This window comes from Oenanthe melanoleuca, chromosome 4 (genome assembly GCF_029582105.1).
Source record: "Oenanthe melanoleuca isolate GR-GAL-2019-014 chromosome 4, OMel1.0, whole genome shotgun sequence".
Taxonomy (NCBI): Eukaryota; Metazoa; Chordata; class Aves; order Passeriformes; family Muscicapidae; genus Oenanthe; species Oenanthe melanoleuca.
In genome coordinates this window covers 67,028,718-67,047,213 of record NC_079337.1, presented here as the reverse complement: position 1 = coordinate 67,047,213, position 18,496 = coordinate 67,028,718, and the positions used below count along the sequence as shown (strand labels likewise).

The following is an 18,496-nucleotide window of genomic DNA, read 5'->3' as shown; positions in this document are numbered from 1 at the left end:
ACACGCCCCAATCCTGACCCCAACCCACACCAGCCATGGGGCCACTGCCTCCCTGGTGTGATAATGGATAAAAGATTCATGTTAATAATAAAAGTATTGGGGCTTGTATAAACCAGAATACTTAGGTCTGAAATGAGGCATGACACTAAAGAAAGAAAAACATATGATTAAATAATTTTGTTTTAAATCCCCCTGTTATGAATATTATGTTTTCTAAATAAGTTGTATCTACTGACAGCTTGTAAAACAAGGCTTTCACACAGCCCAACAGATTCTGCAAAATCAGGTTTCCTGCCTTTGTGTAATCAATTGCAACCTATCCCTGAGACCAAACTTCCTGACTTCTGCCATTTCCTTATCTACCAAGACCAGATGGTTATCTTTGGGACTTGACAAATTGCCTAGAGACTCACATCGTCCAGCGATCCCACGGACCACCACTGCTCACCTGGCAGAATTATAACAGCAAAAAAATAACAATTATTGATGACTACAAGGAAACCATGCTATAAAAGGGAGCTGCAAACCAAAGTTTGGTGGAGCATGGAGTGGGCATTGACCCCTCTGCCTCCCCAGCGCTGCTTGCTCTGTCTATATAAAATAAAGCAATCTAAATTTTGCTAAATACCGAGACTTTGTTTCTCATTTATAATAGTCTCGATATTCAGCAAAATTTAGATTGCTTTATTTTATATAGACAGAGCAAGCAGCACGCTGGGGAAAACATGAGGGGTCACCCCCCACTCCACGCTTTCACCGAACCTGGTTTGCAGCTCCCTTTTTATAGTACGGTTTTCCTTGTTGTAATCAATAATTGTTATTGTTTTGTTGTAGTAATTCTGCAAGGTAAGCAGTGGTGGTCAAAGAAACTTCCAGACTTCTGTGGGACAGCTCATGGGACAGTTTGTCATGTAACCATCTGGTCTTGGTAGATAAAAAACAGGAGAAGTGGGAATTCTGATCTTTAGCAGATAGTTTGTGATTGATTACACAAAGGCAGGAAATCTGATTCTGCAAAAAAACCTTTCAGACTATGGAAAACCTTCTTTTTTTTTTTTTTTTTTTTTTTTTTTTTTTTTTTTTTTTACAAATTGGTATACACAATATTCATAACGGGGATTTAAACAGAGTGGGTTTAATAATATATTTCCCTTTATCTAGGTCCATGTTCATTTTTTATTTTTTTTTAAGTATTCTGGTTTATACAAACTCCAAAACTTCTATGATTAACACGAATCTTTTATCAATTATCACAGAGGGATTTAAACAGAGTGGGTTCAATCATATATTTCCCTTTATCAAGGTTCATGTTCTTTTTTTTTATTTTTTTTTTAAGTATTCTTGTTTATACAAACTCCAAAACTCCCATAATTAGCACGAATCTTTTATCAATTACCACATCCGGGACCGCCATGGCGGCGCCCAGGACGCCTCAGGGGGAGCCTCGGGACCGCCATGGCGGCGCCCACGTGACTGTGGGGAGGTCACGTGATTTCCTGTCACGTGGACACGGGGGCGCGCGCCCTGCGAGCCGGAAGTGGCGTCACCGGCGCGCGACCGGAAGCGGCGGGAGGAGGCGAAGGGGGCAGGAGGAGGAGGCGGCGGCGGTGCCGGAGCGGCTCCGGTGAGTCCCGGCTCCTTTCCCCTTCTCATCCGCCTTCCGCTTCCTCTTCCTTATCCCCGTCCTCTGCCCGCTGCCCGAGCCACCCCCTCAGCCGGCGGGGCTGCCCTGCCCCATATACATGTATGTATATATATGTATATATATGTATATATGTCTGTGTGTGTATATTTATGTGTTATGTGTCTGTAGGTGCAGCCATAGGGGTGAGTAGCGGGATTGAGGCTTCCAGCCCTGCCCCCGGAGAGAAGGGAATTGCACGGGAATGATGCTCTGAGGGCTGGAGCCCCTCTGCCCTGGAGCCAGGCTGGGAGAGCTGGGGGTGCTCACCTGGAGAGGAGAAGCTCCAGGGAGAGCTCAGAGACCTTCCAGAGCCTAAAGGGGCTCCAGGAGAGCTGGAGAGGGACTGGGGACAAGGGATGGAGGGACAGGACACAGGGAATGGCTCCCACTGCCAGGGTAGGGATGGATGGGATATTGGGAAGGAATTGTTCCCTGGGAGGGTGCTCAGAGAAGCTGTGGCTGCTCCTGCATCCCTGGGTGTGTCCAAGGCCAGGCTGGATGGGGTTTGGGACAGCCTGGGACAGTGGAAGGTGTCCCTGCCCATGGCATGGGATGGAATGAGATGATCTTTAAATCCCTTCCCACCTAAACCATTCTGTGATCTTAAAAAAGAGGAAAAAGCACAAAGAAACCAAAATGAGACAGCTTTGTGCTCTGACATCATAACATATTGGAGAATAAAATCCCTTTTCTGCTGCTCTCCTCTCCCCCCAGGCACAGGAGTTCACTTTAGGCCATTGGCCAAAAGAAGCTGTTTTATCCCCAACATTTCATACCCTGATCATTCCTCACACACCCTGAGGAGGCTCCCTCTGCCCTTTGGCTGGTGGTGGAAGCACAGGGTGAGAGGCTTTCAAAAACCCCTCTGAGTGTTCCAGAGGGAGCAAAAGCCCTGACAGCATTTTGGGAGGCACCAACATTCCCTTCCACAGGAGCCCCTGGGACAGGTGGCATCCTTCTGGGAATGTTCTTTTTCAGGTGTTTAGTGATGCTCAGCTGTGACACTTAAACAGAGGTGTTTCCATGCCTGAGCAGCTCCTCTAAGGGCATTCCCAGCTCTGAAACTCCCTGGCTCCTTGGAGCTGCTGGAAGTGAAAATTCTGGAGAGACCTGCCCAGAGGTGGGAAGGAGTTTGGCTGTGTTGGGATGTGAAGTGGGAGGAGGAAGGAAGGAAGGCCAGTTGCTCAAGGTGAAGAGAGGCAAATCCAGGGAAGGTGTGGGTGGAGTTGGAAGAGAAATGGGATTGGAAACTGGAAAGATCACAAAGAATTGGGCCGGGGGTGGGCGAAATCATGGAAAAATCACTTGGAGCAGCTCGTTGCCCTTGAGGATGCTGGAACTGTCTTGTCCCATCCCAGCCTCACTCTGCTGTGCGTGGTCTTCCTTTTTTTTACTGGATTTGGAGCAAAGAAAGAGAGGAGCAATCTCTCCACTGCCTGGATTCCCAAATGTGTCACAGCTCCACAGTCAATCCGTGCAGGATATTCTTAGCAGCACGCGGCGCTCGCCTTCAGAGCCTCCACCAGGGCTTTGATTCCCTGACTTTGAAGTGGGGCTCTTGTTGCTGGGAGGGGTTCTGGGAGAAGCACTGCTGAATTTCCTGGGGAGTATCACTTTTCACAGCAGGTTTATATAAATAACCTGGGTTTTGTTAGCAGAAAAATGGATAAAGACACCCAAAAGTCGAATCAGGCAAGGAAATCTCTGGTAAAGCCTCACATGGATAAACCTCCTTTTGTTCAAGATGAATTTTGGAGCCTGATCCGGCCCCTCTAATGATCCAAGCTCTGCAGGGTGCTGGAGGAGGAGATGTTGGAGTGGATTTCTCCTTCCCCCAGGCAGGTGCAGTCCCCTGTCACCTGTCTCCAGCATCTGTCACCTGTGGCCACTTCAGGCTGGACACCACAGCCAGTAGAGCCAGGAATGATCATTTTATCAGACATTCCTTTGAGCTGAACAGGAGAGCTTTGAAATCCAGCTCTTGGCTTGGGTTTTCCTGTCCAGGTTCTGGGTAAGCTTTTTTTGTCCCTGCTCCCCAGACAGGCAGGAAGGGGCAGAGTCTCTCCTGCCTGGCATGATTTGACTTCTCGTGCTGGGATGGGACAGTCACAGCCCTGGAACAGCCTGGGGTCTGTGGGACAGAGCCTGATATGCTCCTGGGATTGTCTCAGGGTGTTTGGAGATACAGATAAGGTGCCTTAAGTGGGCTCTTGAGCAGCTCACAATATTCACTGCTCATCCTAAAAACACAGTGGACTCTCTTGTACCCTTCTCCTTGCATGGCTTTCCCCACAAATCCACATTTCAGTTTGCCTTTCCTTCCTCCAACCCTCCCAGAGCCTCTTGGTCTCCAGCCCAGTTGGTTTTTTCACCTCTCTGCTGGGGTGAATTTTTACTCCAGCAGCTTCTCCTCCCTCTTTGGCTGGTGTTTGCTGCCTCCAGGCTCTGTCCATGGAGCAGAGGATGTGAGATGTCCACATCTACTTCAGTGGAACAGGTTTCCCAGAGAAGCAGTGGATGTCCCATCCCTGGAAGTATCCAAGGCCAGGTTGAACAGGGTTTGGAGCAACCTGGGATGGTGGAAGGTGTCCCTGGATGATGGGAGATGTGGGAATCCTGATACACCAAAAAATTCAATTTATGCTCAGCCAGAGCTGCATGTGAGCCCCCATCCCACTGTCCTGCTCACACACCACAAACCCACCTCTTCTGCCCCAAAGTGCCATTTTTGCTGCTGCAAAACTGAATTTGCCTGCTGTGATCCCACATCTTGCTCCATCCCTGATCAGGAACCATGGATACAAGCAGAGCTCCAAGGGGTGGCTGTGAGGATTTATTTATTTAAAGTGCATTGCAGTGGCAGCATCTCTGCCAGGCTTTGGCTTTCCTGATTGCCCAGCTCCCTGTGGCACTGAGGCATTTTAAGGAAGTGGATAACACCTGTGGGATGGATATTTGGGTGGATAAGGATTTGAGAGGAAAATGTGACCTGGTGCTTTATTTTTTTAATCACTGAATCGTGGTAAACAGGGCTGGTTTGGCAGCACCCAGCTGGACTCCTACGGATTTCTCATCCTCACCCTCCGAGCTGTAGCTGCTTCAGGCAGGAGTTAGGAAGGCACCAGCCATTTTTAAGCCTCCTGTACCCTAAAACTCTGGGAGGTGCTCTCAAATCTGAAGCTTAAGGCTTTGTTTCCTCCCTGGTTCTCAGCCTTGGATGTAATATCATGTAATGATTTGTGTTACTTCTCCCCTGCAGTTCCCCCACTTTGCTCTGGCCACATTTCTTCATTCTTCCAACCTCCATCTGCAGGTTCTGGGCCAGTTTTCACTCTCTGCACTGGTTCTGTGGAGACTTTGCTCCACATCCTGTCTCCAGCTGCAAAGGGCAGTGTGGCACCCTGGATATTTGGACAACTTCTCAGGTGGTGGTCAGTGATTCAGACCACAATGACCAAAGCAGCCAAATGCTCTGTCTGAATACATAAAGCCTCTTGAAGCTGCAGCTCTTCTGCAAAAACACATTTTCATTGTTCAGAATGAAGGAAAAGCATCTTGGGTCTCTTAAAAATGAAAAAACTATGATTACTTTTCTTAACTCTCCTAGTCTGTGCCAGGTTTCTTGTGTCTGCTGAGTAGCAAGTCATGCCTGGCTGCCTTCTACTCCAACCCCAGGTCATCTGAGTGCTCATCCTGAGCCACCCTTGCATGAGGTGACATTCCATAGTGGGACCCAGCTGCCCTGGCCAGGGGAGGCGTAAAGGATTGGTTGAAACGTGCTGCCTGTGGGGTGGAGGCCACTCACTCTCCGTCTGCCCTTTTTTCAGTACCTGGAAGCAGCTCTGAGCCCCAATAAGTTGAGATCCATGGCTACAGTGCTAATGTGCCGAAGATTGCCCAGGCTGAGCAGGGTGACAACGTTTTCAACCAGAGCCGAGCATGGAAGCAGCAAAAGCAAGAAGGAAAAGCGAGATAAGCCAGGAGCAGCCAAGGCTGGGACTGAATCCGGGGCTACAATCCAGCTGCTGAAGCCACAGGACTACAGAGTGTTGTACAACCCAGCTGCCTATGCCAAAGGCAGGGCTGCCTCCCAGCAGCACGTGGATAGGGACAGCAGCATAGGTGACACCTTCACCAGCCCTGGCACCACGCAGACATTCCCCACTGCCTGTCCCCAAGCTGTGTCACCTGTCAGGAGTGCCCTGCCCAAGCCCAAGTCCAGCACTCCCCTGGAGCAGAGCAGCCTGGCCATGCTGTACAAGGAGGAGGCAGAGAAGGAAAAACGGGAAATGCACGACTCCAAGGAGGACCCCCGTGTGTTCCAGAAGGGGAGGCCTGAGTACAGATCTCTGAGCTGTGGCAGTGCTGAGCCAGCACAGACCCTCCCTGCAGAGGAGGGGGACTGGATTTTACAGAGTGTGGCCGGGTGTGAGCCCAGCCCAGGAATTCTCTCAGATTATTTCCTCAGGCTGAGCCGTTTGCCGGCGGAGCGACGCGCGGCGCTGCTGTCCGACCCCAGCTTCAGTGCCCTGTGTCACCGTGCTGTCACGGCCATCAGGCTGCTCAGCACCCCAGATCTCATCCAGATTTTAAAGGCTTGTGTCCCTTTGGCAGTGCCAGCCTCCCACCCCCTGCTGAACGCGTGCGAGGCCGAGTTCTGCCGGCGGGCGTGGGACATGGGCCTGGAGCAGCTGCTGCTGGTGGCGGATTGCTGGCGCTGCCTGGAGCGCAGCGTGCCCTCCTACCTGGGCATTCTCTTCAGCTATGCCAACCTGCACTGGAAGGAGCTCACCCTGCCCCAGTTTGTGCAGCTCCTTTACATCATCGGGGAAGGCCGGAGGTCGCCCGCGGACTTGGCGCAGAAGGTGGAGAGCACGATCCTGAAGCACCTGGACACCTTCACCTTGGAGGAGCTGGGGGCCATCTGCTTGGGGCTCTTCAAGTCCCTCAGTGGCATTTCTGAGCACGTCATGAGGAGGATTGCAGACAGGGTGTCCCTGCAGATGGAGGACATGAGCACCTACGCCTTGGTGAACGTGCTCAAGATGCTGCGCTACACCCGCATGGATCACGTGCCGCTGATGAGGGAGCTGGGGAAGGTGATTCCTGCTCGGATCCCTGCAACAAACATCCAGGGCATCATGCACATCACTCTCACCTATTCATCCCTGCACTTCTTTGACGAGGATGTTTTGGCTGCTGTCGCCATCTCGTTGCCTTCCAAGGTGTCCTACTGCCGGAGCAAGGATGCTGCCAAATTCCTGTGGTCCTTTGGGTGCCTGGACTATGAACCTCCCAACGAGGAGGAGTTTTACTCCAGCCTGATAAAGCAGTTGCATGCAAAACTCCATGAGTTTAGCAAGTTTCCAGAGCATCTCCTTACTGCTCTGCTTGGCCTGGCGTTTGTCAAACGCTTCCCAGAGGAGCTGATAGACTTTGCTTTGAGGGAGGAGTTTGTAGAGAAAACCAGAGGTAGCAAATACGAGCTCGACAAGGACCTGTTCACCCTTGGGAAGAGCGTTGAAATTGAGTGCCCGACCTACCAAGGCAGCCAGCTCCCACCTCAGCTTTGTCAGGAGTTCACTGAGATGGTTTCAAGCTTTGCAGAGCGGGAAATCTACGTCAGGCCTGAAATCGTGGAAGCCACATCCCTCCTGGAGAGCATGTTGGGAGGCCCTGAGTATGTGAAGAACCACATGATCCTGCCCCACACCAGGTCCAGCGACCTGGAGGTGCGTTTGGCCACCGATGGACATCCCATCCCTTTCAACTTCAAGGATCCCGTGGCAGCCAAGAAGCTGAAAGACATGGGAGTTAGTCTGACAGATGAATTAATGTCTCAGCTCATCCAGGGGAGGGCTCATAACCAGAGTCCCACAGAAGTGAGGAATGAAGCCAGGATTGATAGACAGGACAGAGGGAATGCAGCAGGAGCGCTGTTACTGGGTGCAGCCACATCACAGGCTGAGCCCCAGGCAGGGCTCTGGCAGCCTCGGGAACAAGCTGAGCCCCAGGCAGGGCTCTGGCAGCCTCGGGAGGTGAGGCTGGCCCTGCAGGTGTCCAACAGGAACCACTTCTGCTACGGCTCCCGGCGGCTGCTGGGGCTGCACTGCCTGAAGCGGCGGCAGCTGCGGCTGCTGGGCTACGTGGTGGTGGAGATCCCCTTCTGGGAGTGGTTCCCTCTGCTCAAGCGCACGCGCTCCGAGAAGCTCAGCTACCTCCACTACAAAGTGTTCTGCCCAGAGCTGCTCCCCAGGCCTGCTAGTGGGGCAAGTGCATCTCCCTGCCTGGGTGCACAGTGAAATGTCTCTGGGTGGTGGCTCAGTTTTTGGCAGGTGCTCTGTGCGGCCATTTCTGCATCTGTACTGTGCTCTTCATTTGTACCTGGATCCTCAAATGCTTCCACCACAAATAAAACTTATTAAGGATTCGTTTTTCTCTGTGATTGCTTCTTTCTCCACCCTGAGTGAGAGTGGTTGGATTTGGTGCCTCTGTGAGAGCAGGAGCAGAGGATATTTAGTCATGAGGCTGAGCTGGGTGCCAGGAGCACACACAGCTCATGTTTCCAACCCCATGGGGCTGGGTGTGAAGGCACAGCCTGGGTTTCTCCTTTAGGATGGAACGTGGATACTGAGTGAGGCTGAGGTTTGGGGTGCTCTGACCTCAGGATATTCATTTCCTGCTCCAAAGACTTTATTTGGTGTCTACCACGCACATTTTTTATGGCAGCAGCTCTGTAATCCCACATAGGACACCAGGAAGAGTTGTGGTGACAAACTCCAGACAGTCTGGTTTAAAATTCCTTGTCCAAAACCACTGAGGATTTTTTTCAGGTGTGTTTCACTGCCTCAGTCCAAAGATCTTTGTTCACCTTAGGGAAAGCACACACTGAAGAGAGAGGAAAAAAAAGCCCAGCCATGGGTAAAAGCAGCTGAATGACTTCTGCCATGAGATTTGTAGCAGAGTCTTTCAGAGAAGGGAGTGCAGTGACTTGGAAATGCAGAATAATCCATTTTCTTACTGAGATATTGAGACTGGAAAATTTAACCTAAGTCTCACAGGGTCACAAACATATAGGAGAAAAATCCTATAAAATACCCATACAGAGCTTCTCATGTTGCTGGAGAAATTTTCAGCCCAGGAAAGAGAAAAGGGATAGAACGGGAGGAAAATCTCAAGTTTTCCCAAGGAAGGGAGCAAGGAGAGTTGGTTTGCCACTATTCATAACACCAATGCTGAAGGCAAAGTGAATTTACCACTTGGTAAATTCATTTTGATTAAAAATGGGCCAAAAAGAGCAGTTTTGAGGCTCAGCCTGTAGTTGAACTGTCAGTCTCCTACAAGATGTGGGTGCCAAAATTCAGACCAATTTGAACAGTTCCCCACTGTCAGCCCAGTTCTGGAAACCTCTCAGACTCAGGAAAGTAGTGTTGGAGGAGAGCTGGTGTGTGCTTGTCCTGCTCCTTGAGGAGCAGGAATTGCTCCTGATGGCTGCCAGATCAAATTTTGGGATAGAAGTGCTGCTCACCTGGCACCTGCTCCATTCAAGGCTTTGTAACCAAGCTCAGCTCTCTGCAGGTGTGGATTCTGTGTTGGGTTGGGTTTTATCCCTGGGATTTGTGCCTTCAATTCCACCTTTCTCCTTGCAGATGCAGCACAGGGAGCTCATTAACTCTGCCTTTTCAATGTGCCCTCAGAAGGCAAATTTCATTTGGGCTGAACCAACAGATCAGTGGAAAATCATTAAAGAGCTGCTTGTTCTTGAAGGAGGCAGCGAGCCCCTGATTTGCAAGGCTGCCCAGGGCAGTGACATTTTAAAGCTGAGGTTAACATGAGGTTAAAGCTCTCACCTCACAGATAATTTCATTCTTAAAAGGGATCTGAGAGAGCCAATTCCAGTCTTTTTTTTTTTTCAATGGGAAAGAAAGTGTGTTCAGTTGAGTTTCTTTGATGAATGCTGGCAGAAGAATTTACTGTTCAGATCCCAGACATCTCCCTCAGAGCTATTCCGTGCCCTCTGCTCCCTTGGAGTTATTTAACACCAATTATTAATATTTGTGGTTAATCTTCACTCACTGTGACAGCCTTGTGTGCTGTGCTGGTGATTTTCTACACCTACAAAACTGCATCTTTGCTAAATATTCAGATCTAATTGCTGCTCTGTTTATAGTTAAAATAGCCATTTTCTTTTTGCTGATTTATATTAATGTGATTTTGTTTCTCTCACTCTCATCTCTCCACCACATTCATTTGGGTTTATATTAGCTTCACCTGGACTCAGATCTGAACTGCATTTTAGGAATTCCCAAGCCTGTAACTCACCCAAAACATGAGATTCTTTCACTGTTCATGGATATTCACTTCCTTTATTTTTAATTTTTTTTTTCCAAGCTGACTCTGATGCTCAGCAAGTGACCTGTCTCCAGCTGCCAAGATGGTAATAAACGTGTGTCTCCCACAGTTCAAGCCAAGAATTCACTGCAACAAGGTAAAATAGTGATGTGGGGGGTTTTGGGGACCGGGAGGGATGGAGGGATTAGGTGGAATTGTCCTGAGGTGGGGGAGTTTGTTCACTGCTCCTCTGGGATAATCTGCATCACTGCTCTGATGTGGCACACACTAAATATTGGAGGGAAAAGCCCTAATTTTGCAGGATCTCATAACCAGACAGCATTTTGTGCTTCCAGGTATAAGGTTTTTGATTTGAGATCCGTTTTTCCCTGCAATATTCCAGCTTTCCCTCTGCCTGTTGAAACACACAGCTCTTGATAGTGTTTGCTGAAGTTACTTTCCAAGTATTTCTGGTTTCACTAAGCACATCAGAATCTCTTTAAGAAACTCAGTTTTCATTCAAATCTATTTTTTAATTGTAAGTTTCCACACCAACTCACCCCAAAATCCAGGACACTGTGCTGCAAAAGCAGCAGTCCTGGAATTTTTTGTGGAGAGACCCAGCCATGCTGCAGAGGTTTGGTGTGATTGTTGTGATCAACACCATATTAAACAGATGTAATAAACAGATTTTCTTCATTTTTATTTGTCCATTCAGCAAGTGCTGCAGATTTCTCAGGGCCTGGGGCTTCCAGGAAGGGCTTGAGTTGAACCAGCCCAGGAGCAGAGCAGAGGGTGGGATTGGATGTTCCAAACCAGACCCAGCCTGGATTGATGGATCTCCCTCAGGGATGTGTGGGGTGGCTCCCAGAGGCTGATTGACATCCAGAGTTCCTCTGGCATCCTGTAACTGTGATTCCAAGTGCATTTCCACATGGATAAGTAGGCACAAAGGAAATCAGGAGACTCCCACCTGAAAAGGGAGACTGAAGGAGGAGACTCCACCTGCCCCACGCTCATCCTCTGCTCCCAGCCACCCTCTGCTCCTTGACTTACTCCACTGACCCAAAACCACAATTATCCCTAATTTTCCACTCTTCCAGCAGTGGAGGGTGCAGGAGGAGGGTCTGGGAGCAGGTGGCTGGAGGAGGGTGGGGGTGGGTCTGCTCTGCCCTGCAGCAGGGATCTGAGCTGCACAGAAACCTCCTGCCTGATGTCCTGCTGAGAATCTCTGCAAGTGCTTGTGCAGTTGGCTGCCTTGTGTTTCCTTGCTGCCCCCTGAGCCCGTTTCTGTGCTGGCACCCAGATCTCTGCCGATGGCTACGAGGTGGAGAACCTGATCTCCGAGGACCTGGCCAGGAGGAGCCGCGGCTTCCGCAGCGAGTACTTCATCAAACCGCCGGTGCACGTCACCATCTCCTTCCCCTTCAGCGTGGAGATCTGCAGGATCAACGTGGACATCTCCTCTGGGGGCTACCAGACCTTCTCTGGCCTGGAAGTTTACACCTCTACCTCATGCAACAAAACCTCTTGGCAGAGCCCCGAGGGGCAGTGCTCAGGTCTGGCCGACAAGGACACCTTCACCCTGGTGGGCAAAGCTGTCTTAAAAAATCAGAGCAAAGTGACTTTTGGCCACAGAGGCTTCAAGCCAAGGCCTCCCTTCCATCAGATGGAAAATGTCTTCTCCTACCCCGGCTCGGTGTCCCAGGACCTGTGGAACAAAGGGCCGGCCTCGCTCAGCAACGTGTCCCACCTGAAAATCTGCATCACCCACGTGGCCGGGGGGGGCCTGCCCGGCATCAAGAGGCTGGAGGTGTGGGGACAGCCTGCCAAGTCCTGCCCTCAGGAGGTGATCGAGGGTGTCTTCCAGGTGGCCTCACAGTTCCTGGCCCAGGACGTCGGCAGCCTGAAGCCGGAGCTGTGGGCGCCGATGGAGAGCGACTGCGTCCCCTTCGGAGCCAGCGAGCAGCAGGCCCTGCACAGGCTGGTGGATGTCGTCCAGGACATCCCTGAAGAATTCCTGGACCCCATCACTCTGGAGATCATGACCTTACCCATGCTGCTGCCCTCTGGGAAGGTGATTGACCAGAGCACGCTGGAGAAGTGCAACCGCAGCGAGGCGTGCTGGGGCCGGGTCCCCAGCGACCCCTTCACGGGCGTGGCCTTCAGCCAGCACTCACAGCCCCTACCTCACCCCACCCTCAAGGCCAGGATAGACCACTTCCTGCTGCAGCACAGCATCCCTGGCACCAACCTGCTGGGCAGGGCTCACCTCTCGGGGAGCCCGGTGCCCTCCTCCATCACCCTGTCCTCTCTGAAAAGGAAAATGGACTGCATGGATCAGGGCTCCCTGCAGCCACCCTATTTTAATGCTACAAACTTACTTGTCACGGCTACCTCAGAGAACAGTGCTAAAAAAATGAGAACTGACAGTGACTCCCACTTGATCCAGATGGACTGTTCCACAGGTATTGTGGCTCCCCAGGGCACCTCTGTTCCCTGAGTCTTGGGACAGCCCCAAGCTGGGGTTTCAAACCAGGACAAATCCAGTGCAAGTTCCCACCACACCTCTAGAAGGTCTCCAGGCTGTTTAGCTGTTGGTGACCCACCTCCCATGTTCCCTGTTCAGGGTTTCACAGCCCTTGTTTGCTCAGCTCACCCTCTTCCCCTTTTAGTTTGGATTCCTTCTCACCGTCCTAGTTTGGGGTTTCTTTATCCAGGTGGATTTATTGTGTCCTGCAAAAACAGGAAAAGAAATGCCTGGTGGTGCAGGGAGTCCTGGCTCATTGTGAGGAGGGAGGTGGGAAGGAGAGCAGGAGTGGGACACACAACAAACCACAGCAAGGGAATTGCAGGGAGGAGGGGCAGCTCAGCCTGGGAGAGACTTGCACAGAAATTGCAGGTGGTTAAAGCAGGAAACCTGCTAGAAGCTAAATTAGACAAGGAAATGGGTGCTGGTTTCCCTTCATCCATCCTTTTCTCAGTGATGTGGCACTGCTGGGAATGCAAAATGTTCTGTAAATCTGGAGAAAAGGAGGCTCAGGTGGGACCTTGTTGTTGTGAACAGCTCCCTGAGAGGAGGGGGAGCCAGGAGAGGTCAGGCTCTGCTCCCAGAGAACAGAGGGAAAAAGGGTTGCACCAGGGGAGGGTTAGGTTGGATACTGGGAACAATTCTTTCACAGAAAGGGCTCTCCAGCTCTGGCACAGCTGCCCAGAGCAGTGGTGGAGTTCCCATCCCTGGAGGGGTTTGGAAGCTGTGTGGAAGTGGCACCTGGGACAGAGGGTGTAAATCCAGGTGTGTGGGTATTTTATGGTTGGCTCTCTAGGCAGGTGAGCCCAGTGTCCTGGTCTGTAACCCAGAGCTGCTGGGACCTGTCAGTGCCTTCACCCTTCTCCCAGTCTGCCCAGAAATGTTTTGAAGATGAAGCTCAGGTGTCTGTTTGATCTTAAATTCTTTGGTTGAAAATAACTGATATCAGGTACCAGGAAAAGTAGGGAGAAGTCAGACTGCACATTTCTGCCCTGATCCCTCATCCTAGAGCTCACTCCCAGTTTTAGGAGGAATCTTTGGTTATTTTGGCTGTGGAGGTGTGTGACAGCTCCCAGCAGGATGTGCCCCAGCCCCACAGGAGCAGGAGCTGCCCTGTGTGATGCTGCTGGGGCAGCCGTGTCCATACATAAATAACAGCAGAGTGCTCAGAGTCGTGCTTCACTGGATCATCAGCCTTGATTGCTGAAGCAAATGTGCAGCACCAATTGTGAGCTCTTCCTCTGGGAGCTGGATTTAACAGAATTAGTGATGCAGACAACATTCTCTTAATGCTCTGTCTTAATTAGCAGTGTCGGTGCTGCACAGGGCAGCCCTGCAGGGAGGGTCCAGCCCTCACCCTGTGCCTCAGAACTGGGACAGAGGGGGAAAAACAAGATTTTATTAATGGTTTAAATGTTCTCTCTGAGCTGCTGGGAGCACTGGGTTGGGATCCTCGGGAGCTGGCTGAGGAAAAGCTGGGATTTCAGGGAAAAGCAGCTTCCTGGGATATTTGGAGTTTTTGCCCTTTTTCAGTCCTGCAGACTTGTACAACTCCATGAAAGGAGGGTGCAGCCAGGTGAGGGTCAGGCTCTGTTCCCAGGGAACAGGAGGAAATGGCCTCAGGGTCTGCCAGGAGAAGTTTAGGGTGGATATTAGGGAAAATTCCTTCATGGGAAGGGTTCTCCAGCCCTGGGCACAGACTGCCCATCCCTGAAGGTATTGACAAACTATGTGGGTGTGGCACTTGGGGACATGATTCAGTGGTGGCCTTGGCAGTGCTGGGTTGAGGGTTGGACTCGATGATCTTGGAAGACTTTTCCAACCTGAATGATTCTGATCCTGTGTAAGTTGGCACTGGGACACCACATGAATATGATAATCCATAGGGTTCCCATCTCTAGGGCCCAAAGGAGACGAGGCACTCCACCCCAAATCCCAGCCCCTTAGCAGGGAAAAGACACCTCTCAACAAGACAAGTGGCAGGGCTCCTAAAATCCTCCAAAGTTCAGAGCTAAGGCAGTGTTTGCATCACAGATTCTTTTTCCCAGCATCTGCTTCTCCATCTTTTTCTTGTATTTGGAGACCTGGCCTCTGTTTCTTTCCCTTTCCAGACCTGCTCTCTGTATTTCCCTTTCCAGACCTGCTCTCTGTGTTTCCCTTTCCAGACCTGCTCTCTGTATTTCCCTTTAGAGACCTGCTCTCTGTTTCCCTTTCCAGACCTGCTCTCTGTGTTTCCCTTTCCAGACCTGCTCTGATTTTCCCTTTCCAGACCTGCTCTCTGTGTTTCCCTTTCCAGACCTGCTCTCTGTTTTCCTTCCCAGACCTGCTCTCTGTGTTCCCTTTCCAGACCTACTCTCTGTATTTCCCTTTCCAGACCTGCTCTCTGTTTTCCTTCCCAGACCTGCTCTCTGTGTTTCCCTTTCCAGACCTGCTCTCTGTTTCCCTTTCCAGACCTGCTCTCTGATTTTCCCTTTCCAGACCTGCTCTCTGTTTCCCTTTCCAGACCTGCTCTGATTTTCCCTTTCCAGACCTGTTCTCTGTTTTCCTTCCCAGACCTGCTCTCTGTGTTCCCTTTGCAGATCTGGTGTCCCACGAGCAGAAGCTGTCAGAGAGCCTGGACTCTGCCCTGACCTCAGCTCTCAGCTCCATGCCCTCCTTCACAGCCAAGCTGATGAAGAGCCAGCAGCAGGCTCCAGGAGAGGGGGGCTGCAGCACTTCCTGGAGTGTGGGCACAGTCCTTGGTGAGCAACAGGTTCCTCTGGATCACTTTGGGGGCTGGGGCTGGCTTAACAGAACCCAGAAGTTATATATTCCATATAAAAACACCACACTGTCTCCCAGCCAGCTTTACTTCACAATTCTTGCCTCTATCTCAGCAGTTTTGCTGGTTTGGTTCCCACTGAGGCAGGTCAGACCTTGCTGACCCCCAAAACATGTGGGATGTTGTCCATGGCCAGGGTCAGAGCAGGCTGTGGCACCACTCCTGTGATTTTCCCATGTTCTTGGCTGTCTGTGCTGCCCAGGGGTGCTTTGGGATGTGTTGTGCCTGGACACAGTGCTCAGCCTGCTCCAGCTTGGTTCAGACTGTTCTCAGAGCCCTGCAGTTTGGGCTGAGTGGTTCCATGTTGCCTGTGAGCTGTGGGTGGAGAATGAGTCTGGTGTGCAGATGCTGCAGGAGAGGTGCAAATCCAGCAAATGCTGCAGCCTGCCAGTGCTTGAAAGGGCCTTGGAAAAAAGAGGGAGAGTCACTTTTTAAACAAACAGATAATGGCTGGACAAGGGGGAATGTTTGTGAACTAAAAGAGTAGGGTGAGGTTGGATTTTGGGAAGAAATTCTTCCCTGTGAGGGTGAGGAGGTCCTGGCACAGGGTGCCCAGAGAAGCTGTGGCTGCCCCTGGATCCCTGGCAGTGTCCAAGGCCAGGCTGGATGGGCTTGGAGCAACCTGGGATAGAGGAAGATGTCCCTGCCCATGGCATGGGGTGGAATGGGATGGGTTTTATGATCCCTTCCAAACCAAACCATTCCAGGATTCTTTGCAATCCCGTGTGACATGCAGCCCTTGGCAGGAACAGGTCACAGCAGCAGCACCCAGGCCAGGCTGTGTGTGTGTGTGTGTGTGTGTGTGTGTGTGTGTGTGTGTGTGTGTGTGTGTGTGTGTGCCCAGAATCCCACCAGAACTGGGTGTGCCTAAGCCAGGCTGCCAAGCCCTGGCTGTTTGCAGCCCACCTGCTGCCCAGCCACTCATCCAGCTGTGCATGCATTCCCAAAATCATCCCTCTGGGCTGCCAGGGAAGCACTGAGCCTTCAGATGTCCCTCCACATGTCCTGGGTGAGGCTCTGCCTGCCCATGGCTGAGAAGGAGCTTCAGGGTGACCCAGGGCTCTGTCCATGACTGTTTTTCCCTCTCTCCCCCTCTCCAAACAGCTTTTGCTGTTTCACAGTGACATTCAGCTCTTCAGCTTTTTACTGTCCCCTCTAAAATTGCTGCAGTTTGAGAGCTGAGCAGCCCTGGATGGGTGGTGTGTGACAGGAATGCAAAGTGACACCTCAGCTCTTCCTCCTGGGAATCACCATTTCCATCCGCTGGGAACAGCAAGAGGGAGGATGATTTAGTCTCAATAAAAGTGAAAAGCCCTTTTTTACAGTCATCTGTCCCCAATTAAAGCCTGACAGTGCAAGTGCTGATGTGATCCATCCCTTTCTGAGCACGCCCTGCCCTGGGAGCTGCACCATTCCCTTTCCTTGTGGTCATGGCAGGACATTGGCACAGTCCTGAGTCACACTGTGCACAGCCTGAACTTCTTCTAATCCACTTCTGTCCTTTTGTTTTATACTCTCAACACCAGGGGAGGTTTAGGCTGGACATGAGGAGGGATCAGACATTGGAAGGGGCTGCCCAGGGAGGTGATGGGATCCCCAGGAACAACTGGGCACGGTGGTGGGCTCATCAATCTCTGCAGTTTCTTCCAACCTGCTGATTGTGTGATTCTGGATTTACAGAGCACAACAGGAGCAGCCAGAGCCAGGCATGTGCTTCCTGTGGCAAATCCTTCTCCTGCTACTTCAAGGCAGAGCCCGTGTACCAGCTCCCCTGCGGGCACCTGGTGTGCCGGCCCTGCCTGGCCGAGCGCCAGAAGGCTCCAGCGTCCCCCATCCACTGTGGCAGCTGCAAGAGGCTGGCAGCCAGCCAGGATGTCAGGAGGGTTCACTTCTGACCCCAGGGCTGCCAGCAGGAGGAGCAGGAGCTGCTGCTGTGCCCCAGGAGCCGGAGAGTGGAGAGGACTCGGAGTTGTGCTCACAGAGCAGGGGTGGGGGGTTAGAGCACAGTGCCAGAGCCTGAGGATGACAAAAGCCATAGCTTCTTTATCAAGGAATATGTATTTATGCAGGACTGGTGTCCAGCACTGCCCTGGGGCTCAGAGCTTTAGCACAGGTGCCTTTGGGACCAGCTCAGCTTCCCCCGCCAGTTTGACCAGCAGCCAGCCGGTTGTGGAGCAGGTAAAGCCCTTGTGAGTGACCACACACACACACTGCCCCCTCTGACCTCCTCCCCTTGCCCACCTCGCCCTCCCCTCCCTGCTGGGAGTGAGAGGCTGTGGTGAGGTGAGGGGCTGGCAGTGATCTCACCCTGCTCATCCAGACTTGTAGAAAAGCCATCCCATCCCACCCTCTCGGTTTATGTCGTGTGACCAGCCCAGCTCCTGGCTGGCTGATAGACATTTAAGCCTTAATAAAATGTTTAAAGTCAGGTTCTCTCTCCCTGCCTCTTAATTGGTCTCATCCTGGGGTTTAATGATGTCCTGGAGTGAAATAAAAGGGCTGGGAAAAGCCAAACCAACACAAAGGAGCTGCAGCCCAGGGGTTCAGAGGGGTTGTGGCAGCAGCCTCGTGCACCACAGGGATGAGACTCAGACACCTGCACCCACAGGGGCTGCAGAGAGCAGCTGTGACATCAAAGGGTTTGTCACCTCTACAACCCCCTGCTGGTGCCACTTAACTGATGTTCTGGGCCATAAGGAGCCTCCAGCTGACTCAGCTCACCTTGGTCACATCTTTATTTGCTCTCAGAAGGCACCTGAGCAGTGCTGTCGTGTTCTGGCACGGGCAGGAGCTGCTCAACCACTGGAGCACAGCTTTGTGCTGGCCCCACACTGATCCTGCTCCCTGCCTGCGTCAGCAGGAGTTACAGCCTGTCTCCATTCCCAGCAAAAATAGAAAATCACACGTCCTAAAATAATAAACACTTAGAAAATAGGCACAAAATTCCTAAAAACCCCACGATTCAGAGGCAGTAAATCACTCCATTGCAGTGTGGTGTGTTTGCAGTGATTCAGCTCTCACACCTCCCTGAGGGAAGGGGGAGGATGGATGGTGCCTCTGGATCCTCAGAGCTAGCAAAGCTTGGATGCTTCCAAAGCCACAGGTTCTGACAAGCTTCTCCAGTGCCCAG

General features: G+C 51.6%; 2 protein-coding genes across 4 annotated transcripts; both read left to right on the top strand.

Annotated features, from left to right (window-relative positions):
• The first annotated feature begins 1,529 nt into the window (after positions 1–1,529).
• Positions 1,530–17,794, top strand: UBOX5 (U-box domain containing 5). Of its 2 annotated transcripts, none has more exons than XM_056489249.1 (5): positions 1,530–1,624; positions 10,076–10,172; positions 11,322–12,483; positions 15,125–15,286; positions 17,047–17,794. In XM_056489249.1, exons 2-5 carry the CDS (start codon positions 10,119–10,121, stop codon positions 17,259–17,261), a joined length of 1,593 nt encoding a protein of 530 aa, XP_056345224.1. In that variant the 5' UTR covers positions 1,530–1,624; positions 10,076–10,118; the 3' UTR covers positions 17,262–17,794. The 2 variants fall into 2 exon arrangements, with proteins under 2 accessions (XP_056345224.1, XP_056345225.1); XM_056489250.1 differs by having other exon boundaries at positions 1,552–1,744.
• Positions 1,555–8,115, top strand: FASTKD5 (FAST kinase domains 5). 2 transcript variants are annotated; one of them, XM_056489240.1, is made up of 2 exons: positions 1,555–1,624; positions 5,512–8,115. In XM_056489240.1, exon 2 carries the CDS (start codon positions 5,551–5,553, stop codon positions 7,984–7,986), a length of 2,436 nt encoding a protein of 811 aa, XP_056345215.1. In that variant the 5' UTR covers positions 1,555–1,624; positions 5,512–5,550; the 3' UTR covers positions 7,987–8,115. The 2 variants fall into 2 exon arrangements, with proteins under 2 accessions (XP_056345215.1, XP_056345214.1); XM_056489239.1 differs by having other exon boundaries at positions 1,560–1,744.
• Positions 17,795–18,496: the final 702 nt, after the last annotated feature.